The sequence below is a fragment of the Equus quagga genome, chromosome 16 (assembly GCF_021613505.1).
Source record: "Equus quagga isolate Etosha38 chromosome 16, UCLA_HA_Equagga_1.0, whole genome shotgun sequence".
NCBI classification, from domain to species: domain Eukaryota; kingdom Metazoa; phylum Chordata; class Mammalia; order Perissodactyla; family Equidae; genus Equus; species Equus quagga.
The window spans coordinates 76,412,823-76,424,897 of NC_060282.1; the positions used below are offsets into that span (position 1 = coordinate 76,412,823).

Consider the following 12,075-nt stretch of genomic DNA (forward strand, 5'->3'; position numbering starts at 1 on the left):
AAGCACATACAAAAAATATTAACCCAGGGGCTTTCCTGTCACTGGTACTTGGGATGAATTTTCTTTCTTTGTTTATGTTTTTAATATTTTCCATGCGGAACATTTATGATATCAATAAGCAGAAAAATTCCAGTATTATGAATAGATGGTTTGGGAAGGAACTTCTCCATTGCCTAGTGTGTGCTCCGATACAGATGAGCAAAGGGACTTAAGAACGCTGATTCACACCCATGATTTCAGACCTGAACGCGACACTGATGAACAAGAGCAAAGGAATGAATTCTTCTTCTTGACCCACGTAACAAGAGTCAGGAATGAGTTCTACTGCATCCACTAATTTAATAATTAGCTCTAATCCATTGCTCTCGAGGTTTAGTCTACTAAGTAAGCGGCCGACTTCTTCCCCCACAAGGTTGCTTCTTCTAATTATAAACAGATTTGCTAGTGACAGAGGTTTCATAACGGGCGCCACTGGAAGATATTTTGGCAACACATAGCAAGAGCCATAGCTGGTCATGTTATACCCTCTGACTCAATAAGTACTCTTCTGGGAATTCCAGGGGAAAAAAAAGCTACTGGCACAGAGGTGTTCCTAGTAGAGTTATTAATGATGGTGTAAAAACCAGATAGACGAAAAGGTAGATACCCAACAATAAAAGAATGATGAAAACAATCTGGTGCTTCGATTTAATTGAATACTACTCAGTTATATGAAAAGCGTTCATAAAACAAAGGTGGGAGAACAGAATTACAAATATGTTAAGCAGATTTTTTTTCTTAAAGTTGCATAAGGTAGTGGAGAATTATAGGAAAAATGTTTTCGGAAAATTTGAATGGATTGAGATTTTATTAAAACAAATCAACATTTAAAAGAGTTATTAATAATGGCTGGAGGGAGGGACCTTTAGCCCTGACCCGTCCTTGCAGGATTTGTCTCTAAGCCCTTTTCAGACTTTAGAGCAAAGTGGAATTGCCCGGGGAGTCTGTTACAACAGCTTCTGGTCCAGCAGGTCTGGGGGGCTGGGGTGGTTCCAAGACTTTACATTTCTAACAGGTTCCCAGGTGATGCTGACGCTGTTGGTTTGGGGAACATTGACAACCATGCTCCCATCTGAGAGCGTTAGTTACCAGTCCAGAAGGCGGTGCACCAAGTCCCAGACTTGGGGTGTAGGGCGATTCTGTCACTGTGCCAGAGCTTGTCAACACTCACCTTTTCATTTATTTCTTATTTAACAGATACTTATATCACGCGCCAGGCACCCCTATGATGGCTTTACAATATTCCGGATTTTAATCCTCACAACCACCTCTAAGGGGTCGGATCTTCAGTCAGTATGGGGAGTCCAAGAACCCACAGGGTCCCATCTGTGTGAGATCTTGGCTTTAAAAGAAGAAAACGAGACAGTGAACTCAGCTACTGGGCTGCCATGCCTGATGCTGTTTTCCTGCCGAGTTATCCTTTACTCGCAGCTCAGAACGACTGCTTTTGGTCAGGGGTCAAAGCGATTACTCTCACGGGCCCTCGCAAGTCACCTGGTAAGCGTGGTCGGTGTGCACGAGGTAGAGGGTGGTGGGAGCCGAGCGGCTCAGGGGCGTCATCAGCTTAGTCTCGGTTTTGGCACAAGGAGTTTCTGTTCGGCTTGACTCCGGGATGGGGAAAGTAGGAGGCGAGGCCAGCGACTGGGAGGGCGACACCGGGGCCAGGCTGCTCAGTCCGTCTGCCACCGAGTCTGTGTTGAGCTTGATCTCGGTGTAGTAAAAATCCTCTTCTCCATCACTGTAGTCGGAGTCCCCCACACGCCTGAGGCAAAAGAGAGCAGAGCAATCCTATGAAACCAACCTGTTTTCTTGCCTCGAAACCGTGCACAGGCTGTTCCCTCTGTCTGAAATGCTTTTCCTCTGTCTCGTCTGCCTTGCAAACTCTCACTTATCCTGCAACACTCAACTGTCCGCTTCCAGGGGAAGCCTTCCTTGACCTCTTAAAGCAATTTATTCAATCAATCAAGTAATCAATCAATCATTCAACAAGAATTTATTGAGACTTTACTACGTCCAGGCACTTTTCTAGGGTCTCTGGAAATCACAGTGAACAAATATCACAGATAGATTCTTGTTCTGTGTCGGTCTCAGCCTGTCAATAACCAATGTTGTGAATGTACTGGCCCTTGTGAGTCTTATTATGACTGCAAGATGCCCTTCAGCAGTAACCATCAGGAAACTTTGAGAAAATAAATGTTCCTTACTTACAAGACCTGGAAATTACCCGGCACACCTGGGGCCACACAGCAAGGTTGCAGGGAGAGAGAGAGCGAGTGTGCACATGGGCGTGGAGTTCTGCTTTTATTGGGGTCGAGGGTGGGGGCTGAGGGTTTTGCAGACTCACTCTGTATAGGGAATTTAAAACATAAGAGCAGGAATTTAAAGTGTGAGAAGAGAAAAATCAAGTGGCCCAAACGGTCAGTTATGGAAATCGACTGAGATCTTGACAACAAGGGGGCTGCAGCGGGGCAGGACCGGCTCGCTCTCTAGTCCGGCCTCGTGTGTTTACTGCAGAGAGCCCTCCTTGAACCGGATGCCTCGGCAATCAAAGTTCGAGTCCGGCACTTGAATTATAAAAAAGAAAAAAAACAACTCCCAGGGCTTCCAAGATAAGTCTGCACTGATGGAACTTGGAGTCTAGTGGGAGAGGCAGATAAGAAACCCATAAAGAAATAGACCCTTCATGTATCAGGCAGTGATAAATCCCAGGAAGAAAAATTAAGCAGCATAAGAGTATCCTTAAGCACGGTAAGTGAGGGGCGACATTATTCTAATGTTCAGAGGAAGCCTCTCTGAGGAGGTGGTGTGAGCAGAGACCTGAATGAAGTGAGGGAGAAACCCAGGCCGCGACCGTGGGACGAGGGCCCAGTGAGCAGCAGCACAAAGCTGTGGGGCGGGCAGGTGGGCTTGGTGTTTTCCAAGAAGGGCAGAGAGGCCAGTGGCCGTCGTTCAGGGCAGCGGGAGAGAGTGAGCGGAGGGAGGGAGTGAAGGCAGGGGCTGTGCAGCCCACAGGAATGGCTTTGGAGTCTTCCGAATGTGATGGAAGCCACTGGCAGTTCTGAGGGATCCCAGGTACTTTGGGAAAGTAGCATTCTGGCTATTGTCTGGAGGATAGAGGACAAGAGGGCAAGAGCCGGAGGCGAGACCAGCGAGGAGGCTGGTCATCGATGGTCCGTCCGGATGCGTGTTCACAGCGGCTGTGCAAGAGGGTGTGGTGGAGGTGAAATTTGGGCTGTATTCTGAAGATTAGGAGTTGGGACTTCACTCCTAAATGTTAGATCCTTTGTGTTCCCTTGGACGTGTGTTCATTTTATTTAATTCACTTTAATCACTTGGTACATGTTTGTATTATTTTTTTTAACCTCTGTCGCCTCCCTAAGCCTGTGATTCTCTAGGGCTGTGTCTTGTTCATCCTCATGTCGCTTCACATAGATCAGTGTATCTGGCATGGAGTGGGTGCCTATTAAATGCTGAATGAGTGAGTGAATGAATGAATGAATGAATGAATGAAGCTGATGGTGATGCAGCATAGGGATGAGAGCATGAATTCCGGAGTCAGATGTCCCGGGTTCAAATCCTGACGCCGTCTAGCTGCGTGTGTGATGCTGGCGGCCCCCGTGGCCCCATGCCTCAGGTTCTTCACTGATAGAATGGGGGTCATCACAGTGCCTGCCTGTTGTGAGGATGAAGCAAATCAATCAAGAGTGTTTAGAGGTGCACCTCCCACAGAAGCAGCACTAACGCTTATGAAATAAAAATAAACGATGCTAGAAGCCCTCGATTTTTACTATCACCAGGAAAAGTATCTTCTCAGTGCTTTCAGATTTCTTCACCCTAAGACATGGGGAATTGTCCACAGAAACTTTCCACAGAAGGTTCCGAGTAAAATAAAATGAAATAACTGCCCATCACCTTAGAAAACAATGATTGGGTTTGTTAATTTCTAGAGACGTGGTGGATATCTAGCCACCCAGCTGTCTGGGACAGCTGAGCAGAGGCCTCTGCAGTCTGCCTTCCACGGGGCACCCCAAATTTCACGGAACAGCCAGCAGCGGCAGATCATTGACTCGGAATCAACGTTTTTCCCGCTTACAATCCCTACATGGAAACTAAGATAAAAATCCCCCCCTTTCTTGGCCTTTCTGTTGGGCCAAATCAGTGGTTTCTCCCAGCCTGGGGCCACCTCCCCTGAGCTCCTAGGCCCAGTGGCTAGGAGGTGTGTCTGCACCATATCAGGTCTGGCCCGCTTGGCTTTCGGACAAGCATCCCGTCAAAGACCCCAGAGAGTGGGACGAGGCTTGCGCCTCAGTTCTTTTCCTGTCCCCACTTCCTTTCCAGTGAAGGGCAGGCCCTGTTCTTCCTGGCTGCCAAGAGCTAACAGACACAAGGGCCTGGGGGAAGGGAGCATCCTCTACGGAGATAGATCAGGATCAGCCCCTGCCCCTGGTGCGCAGGAATGAAGTGAGATTAAAGAGAAAAGCAGGGGCCCGCCCGATGGCACAGCAGTTAAGTTCACACATTTCACTTCTCAGCGGCCCAGGGTTTGCCGCTTGGCAATCCATGCTGTGGTAGGCGTCCCACATATAAAGTAGAGGAAGATGGGCACGGATGTTAGCTCAGGGCCAGTCTTCCTCAGCAAAAAGAGGAGGATTGGCAGCAGTTAGCTCAGGGCTAATCTTCCTCAAAAAAAAAAAAAAATGTATTAAAGAGAAAAGCAGTGGGCTGTTTTTCCCCGGCCACGGGGTACACTGCAGCCACAGCAGAAAGATCTATGTTCTTTGGGGTCTGGAAGGTGTCCGCCACCTCCACCAACATTCATGACACACATTCCATCGTCTCAGAGACCCCTAATGGAGCTCCTGGACGAAGGCAAAGGCACTCTCTCTCCCAGTCCATGGAAAGCTCAGGCCCCAGGCTTCACAGAGTTCAGCCTTGCATCCTGCTACCCAGCCCATTGCTGCGCAGTGGCTGGCAGGCACTGAGTCGGAATTCACCGGGGCAACGTGAGGAGTACAGCGTGAACAGGGACTCCTGCGGAGGCAAACGCGTGGCTGCATTTTGAATGGCACCCACCACGAGAGCACCCCGGGAGCTCAAGGGAAAGTCATGTGATGCCACTTAGAGTCTATAAATATGTATACATGGCTTCATGTGCTTCTGCGAGGGGTGGGACAGCATTCAATTTTCCAGGCAGACGGACTTTAAAACAAATGTCCTACTTCCTGATTATAGCTTCGGGAAGTTCTTTCTAAGCCTTTAAATAACTCTGAGCTATTTATAAGGGGAGTTGTCCTGACGATGAGGTTTGAGGGGAGGTGGGCAGGATTTCCTTGCCTGAAGCTTCAGGAACAAGAATGAGGCAGTCTGCCCAGCGTGGTTCCAGAGTGGGGTTTCTTGGAGGATGAAGGCGGACCTTGCTGGGTCACACCCACAGCGCTTGGTGCCATGCTCTGGAAGGGTCTGGCTCCGTCTCCAAACATCAGCCCTATGGGTTAGGGAGCCAGATCCTCGCTGTTCTCCAGTCATGGAAGGCGCCCGCCGGCACAGATGAGCAAAATCACCCCAGCATTGTCATTTTCTTTTTACATCACTTCTTAAGGAAGACGCATTTCCTAAACTGATCCCTTGCTGGGCAAAGTGACTATACTGTTTATTTCTCAACACTCATCTTGTTGGAAGGCCACCTCTGTGTCCAGCATCCGGGGCCCTGGTCATGACTTCAGATCTGCCGTATGCGCACTCCTTATGCCTTACAGCCTCTCAAGGTCCCTTCTAAGTCCCAGATCTCTGGAGGAGAAAGACCCAGAGACTACAGGACAAGACTGCTGAACCACCCCTGTCCCCCGGTGTGGTCCCTAATCACTGAGGCTCCCAAAGCTTTGACTATCTTTTCTTAGAAAGGTTTTTATAGAACACAAGGGAAAGAGTAGATTGTACAAATAAAGGGCTTATTTGAACAGCAGAAAATGATGGAGCCAGGTCATCCAGCATCCTGAGAACAGCAACAGCAGCACTGATCAACACGGTGGTTCTTAAAGCCTTGTTGGGCTGTCCATGCCTTTGAGGCTCAAAGTCACGAATACTCTCCATTGGGAAAAAACGCACATTAATTTCAAAGACAATTTCAGGGGGTCCTACCCTACCCTGGTGCTTTATATCTTACAAATCACTCTCACATTTTACTTTTGACCCTCACACATGAGCCTGCAGGGCTGATGGTATCAGTAGCCTCACTGGCAGAGGGCCCAGAGGCTCAGCACAGTGACTTGTCTAACATCACTTAGTAAGTAAATTGGGGAGAGTTTACAACGTTCAATCCACGTGCTTTCCACCGCGCCATGTTGGCCCACACTGTCTGCAGTGGCCATCTCCACAGTGATCAGGAAGGCCAGGCACACCCAGTCTCCATTCTGGTGCTCAGGACCTTGAAGGCACAGTGTGGTGTGTAATGTCCGAGAGCAGGTAGCCTTGGAATGAACTGATGGGGACGCCACCGAGCTCTGAGGGGAGGGCTGCCTTACCCAAGATGGATGGTCCGGATGTGTTTCTGGATTCCCGCTGCAGTGCCCAGCACCTTGCCACAGTTCTTCCAGAGGCATTTGAACATCACCTTCATGGAATTCTACAAAGGCGAGAGGAGGTTACCTTAGAATGAAAACTAGCCCATCGACATTGTCTTTCTGTCGCCCCACACATTTTTTCCTTCATTAGAAAAGTAAGGGCTTCCCATTTTCTCGACTATAACTCAGCACATTGTTCTAGGAAACCCCCCAGCTGCGGAGGGTCTTGGTCATCTCACATTCCCCTGCATCCCTCATGAAACTGAGTTCTGCTGGAGCACTTAGTTCACTTCCATCGAGGTGGTCACAGCGTCACTTAGCCATTAAGGAAGTAACATTCACAGAGCACTTACATGTGCCAGGTGCTGTTCTAAGAGTTTATGTCATTTAATCCTAAAAAATGGATATGATTATTTCCATTTTACAGATGCATAGACAGCTCAGTAAAACGCGCCCAGTGGATGAACCAGCTTCCTGCAAAGCTGGGATACGAATCCAGGAGTCTGGCTCCAGGAACCACCCTCCACCAGGACGCAGTCCCACCTTCTTCTATAAGGGTCTCAGTGTTTTCCAAAAACAGTCCAGCACAGTGATTGAGAACACAGATTCTGGACTTACTTTCTCAAGTCTGCAGTTCCCTTATTTATCAAGGAGGAACAAGAATAGTACCTATCTCACAGGGTTATTACGAGGGTCAAATGAAGTCATGAGAGTGAATCCTTTAACACAACCCCGATAGGAGTGATCATTCAACCAAGGGCAGCTATTGTGGTATTATTATTATTGTTATTATCATCATGATTAGACTTCCCGTTGTGAATCTGACAGGCAATAGCTTTTCTCCAGGGAGAGCCCTTGTCATTGGGACGCTGTCTCTTTGCTGACTGTTCCCATGGGCGTGGTGACAATCACTTCCATGTGCTCACCAAGCCCCGTCTCCTTGTCCTCCTGGGCACACAGCTAGACCGAATTTCCCAGCCTTCCGTGTGGTCAGGTGGGGTCATGTGACTAATTAGGACCAATGGGATGCAGGCAGAAGTGACAGATGTCCCTTCTAAGACTTATCACTAAACTATTTCCCAACACCACCCCAGCTCGCTCTGCTGTCTAGATGCAGAGGACACTCGAGGACTCAGGGGGCAGCAGGACCACTAGATCAGAGCTTCTCGATCTTTTGTTTGCCATGAACCCTTTTGGCAGTCTCACGAAACCTAGGGACCCCTTCAGGGAATAATGCTTCTTAACGTTTAAAATAAAATACATAGAATTACAAAGAAAAGCAAGTGTACTGAAATACAGTTACCAAAATGTTAAAAATATTTTGTGATATGGTAATATATGTACTTTTTAATTAACACATTAAATAACAAGATCTGGAAGTGAGTCTAATAACTACCATAATTTCAAAGCAGTGTTAAGCACAAATGATATTGCATGATATCTGCTAAAATTGTAATGTGATACAAAAATATCTATGATTTCCCATGGTAGTAAAGTCACAGGTGGCACTCATATTATTGTGGTTCGATGCTTTCGATCATAATTGTAGGAAATGCTAAATTATAGTTAAGAGGTTAATGACAATGAAGATTGACTTTTTCCCCCGTCTAAGTGCACAGACCCCTGAATTCTGTCCACCCCGTTGGGGATCTGGAGAGTCCAGGTTCAGACCTCCTGCATTAGGAGGAAGGAGCCTGGGTCCCTGGAGGACTGTGTGGAGCAGAGAGCCACCTGACTGGATTGTGACATAAGAAATAAATAAACCTGCGTGTTGTTAAGCCACTTCAGTTTGGAAATGGGTTCTGGACAGTAAGCCGATCCTGACCAATAAACACAGCAGTGGCGACACTGTCCCCGAACTGATGAAACTGACGTCGCTTTGCTTACAAGTCTAGTAGGATTTCTGCCATCAAGTCCTTGTGGCTCCCACCATCACATGCCCGGTTCTATGAAGCAATCGTTTACACATTTAGTAGATGACTCATATGGCTATTACTGATGGGATTAGCATCCTGATCCAGACAGCCAACCCCAACAAAGACCTTCTCTAGGCTTTTTTTTGTTTGGAGGAAGATTAGCCCTGAGCTAACATCTGCTGCCAATCCTCCTCTTTTTTGCTGAGGAAGACTGGCCCCGAGTTAACATCCATGCCCATCTTCCTCTGCTTCATATGTGGGACGCCTACCACAGCATGGCTTGACAAGCTGTGCCATGTCTGCACCTGGGATCCAAACTGGCGAACCTGGGCCGCCGAAGTGGAACATGTGCACCTGACCGCTGCACCACCGGGCCGGCCCCTTCTCTAGGCTTTTTAATTGAAAAGGTACTTGGAAACTTCCAGAACTGAGGAGTATCCTGTGTGTTGGGGAATGGTCACTTTCAGTATGGCAAGAGGAGGAGAAAGTACAGCAGAGCATGGCTGCCTCTGTTAGAGCAGATTAGTGACAGCAGAAGGAGCCCAGGGGTCCGCTGCACCCCAGAGGCTCTGCAGCCAGCACGCACGGCGCAGCAACCCAGCAATTCCTGCCGCCACTCCTGGGTGTCGCCACAGCTTGGTGATGCTCCCCACAGCAACGTGCGGTACTGAACTCCAGGAGCTGCAGCTACAGGGAGCAGGAGCTGAAACTGTTACAGGAGCTGAAACTGTTACGGGACGTGAAGGAAGCTGAGAAGCAAAGACAGAATTAGGAGCCTTTAACGTACAAAATCCTGATGAGTCCGTGTTTATTCTAAGGAGACAGTTCACAAATTTCAGTCTCCCTGATCTCCTTGGGCCACTGATCTAAACACATGGGATGTAAGATGAGCCGAAGCGGGAGTTCCAATCCCACTGCCAGCCCCCAAGGTTCGCAGAAAGGGATCTATCTGCTTGGTATTTTTTTATTCAAAGCCCATAACAACTTAATAGTATTAGTGAAAAAATCCTCACACTATGAGTGCTTTCTGCCCATTTTTCAAATGATGAAGCTACATTATTAGAAAATCTGTTCCACTTAAAGAAATTAATGACTCAAACTCAAATTACAGGTAAATGAGAGTCCAAATATCTGTCTGCAAATGCAGCCATGATAGATGACAACACTTTTTGATTAATTCCAAACCTCTTTGCTGATGGTATTCCTTCATACATTGAACTAAACAGCTATTTAGCAAGGAAGATTCCAGGTGCTGGGGATAGAGAGCAAAAAAAGGAAAAGAAGCTACCCTCTAGGAACCTTACGTTCTAGCGGGGGAGAGACAGAAATGGTAGCAAACGAGGGTCGTTTCAGATATGGAAAGGTTGCTGGAGGAGCGGGTGGGGCTGCTTTAGGTGTGAAGAGGCCTCTGGTAGGTGACTTCTGAGCTGGGAGCTGAAGGTTGGAGAAGGAGCCAGCCATGCTAAGAGTTGGAGTATTCACGGCACAGGGAAGAGTTCATGCAAAGGCCTGAAGAAGGGGAGGAGCTTGACATCCTGGGGGCCAGGAAGGATATGTGTTTGGAGGGAAATGAGAGGGAGCGATCTGTTGGAGAAAAGGTGGAGAGGAAGGCAGGGCCAGGTCATACAGAGCCTTCTAGGCGAAGGTAAGGAGTTCGGATTTTATTCTAAAATAAAAGAGAAGCCGCTGAAGGGGTTTAAGCAGAGGAGTGACGTTATATCATTTGGGCTTTAAAAAAAATATATCACTCCATTGTGGGGAGAGAGCAATGTCATCAGCGTTATGTTACTGCAGGTCAGAGAAGATGGTAGCCTGGAAGAAGGTTTGGGCAGGAAGGATGGAGAAAAGGAGACACACTCAAGATACACGTTGGAGGCAGACCCAACAGAAGTTGCTGTTGGGTTGAATATGAGGAATGTTGAAAGGGATGGTGTTAAAGATGACTTCGATAGCTGGGTGAATTGCGGTTCTGTCTTGCAAACGTTGATTTTGAGACACGTATTATAGATCGGGGAAGGGGGCAAGTGGGGCACTGGATATATGAGTCTGTAACTTAGGGAAAGTCAGAGCTAGAGACATAAATGTGAAGTCAGGAGCTGAAGGACTACTTAAAACTTAGGATGAAATCATGTAGGAAAAGGTGCAGCCAGAGATGATTCGATGGCCCAGGACACGGCAGCATCCAGTATTTCACATCTGAGATCGAGAAGGAGCAGTCAGAGAGAGAGAGAGAGAGAAGCAATCACGACAGTGCGGTATCACCAGCACAAACAGAAGAAAGCGTTCCAAGAAGGAAGATGTGACCAGCTGCACTGAACGAGGACTGGGCGGTGTCCCATGCATTTGGTCCCATGGATTCTCAGTGTCCCAGACAGGAGCAGTGTCACAGAATAGTGGGGATGGAAGTCAGATCACCATGGTTGGAGAGAAAGTGGGATTTAAAGAAGTGGAGAGAATAAGTGCCAACTTTTTCAAGAAATTTGGCTGATGCATGAGCAGTCAAGGGAGAGTTTGTAAAGATGAGTGATACTAAAGCGAGCGGCTATGCTGATAGGAATGAGTGCGAATACAAGAAGAAACTGACAGCGGTAGCGGAGATGTGAGGGATAACGCAGGGAGAGGTCCTGCAGAGGAAGGCCAGAGGAGATCAGCATCAGCACCTCAAGTAACAGCACAGGTAGAAGGGCTGCCCTGGGTGAGAGCAGGCCAGCTCTCCACCGCAGGAGAAGGGAAGCCAAATGGTGGATGGAGATGCAGGTAGTTTGCTGATTTAAAAAATGGCATGCCTGTCTGAATGCTTTCTGCTTTTTCAGTGCGCCAGGAAGCGAGGTCAAAGCTAAGGGCAAAGAGGGGAGGCTGTGTGCAAGCTGTGAGGAGACCAGAGAAGGACGCAAGAGTTGCCTGAGAGAGTGAGACAGGACCAGGCAAGGCAGAGGATATTTCCATATTCACGGGGCAAAACGAGCATCCACAAGGGAATGAGACTTAACAGTGTCACCGGATGGTTCCTCCCCATCAGTCAGTTTGATAAAGGCTTTCATAATTAATATAATAGTATTACATGACTTATTGAGCCAAATTCCTGCTAGATCTTAGGAATTTTTTAAAGGCTCAAAGTGCTGATTATTTTAAGAAATGGTAATCACAGTGGTATTTTTGCACCATAATAGGTATTATTTATAAGAATGCTGTTCCTAGTCCTTGCAATAGTATGTCAAGCATTTGTTTTTTAAGTTGATAAGTGGTAAAGCTTGGTACTGATGATAGCAAATACATGTCATCAGTATAATTCCTTTCCTTAGTTAGGAGGAAATAGTTGAAATACAGGTATCAAACCCGAAAAATACAATGACACTGACCAACGTCCTCTCTAAATCCCGTGGAATTAGGATAACCACCAGTTGCAGCTGTTTAAGTATCATCTCCTCAATTACACCCATATCTTTTCGGGCCCCTGCTAAGGGCTCCAAAGAAATCTGTGGCCCGTGGAAAATTAGGTAACGGATCTGAGGAAAAATGACCAGCTTTGCTGCCTCCTTGCTTTTTCCTTTTGCTGGGTC

The 12,075-nt window shown here is 47.5% G+C and overlaps 1 protein-coding gene across 1 annotated transcript in view; it reads right to left on the bottom strand.

The window, feature by feature from the left end:
* Positions 1 to 12,075, bottom strand: part of ZNF704 (zinc finger protein 704) — a 208,280-nt gene that overhangs the window by 16,349 nt on the left and 179,856 nt on the right. Inside the window, exons 7-8 of the mRNA XM_046641853.1 lie at positions 6,561 to 6,661; positions 1,534 to 1,801 (exon numbers count right to left, since the gene is read on the bottom strand). Coding sequence (XP_046497809.1) covers positions 1,534 to 1,801; positions 6,561 to 6,661 — 369 coding nt within the window. The remainder of the gene's footprint in view (positions 1 to 1,533; positions 1,802 to 6,560; positions 6,662 to 12,075) is intronic.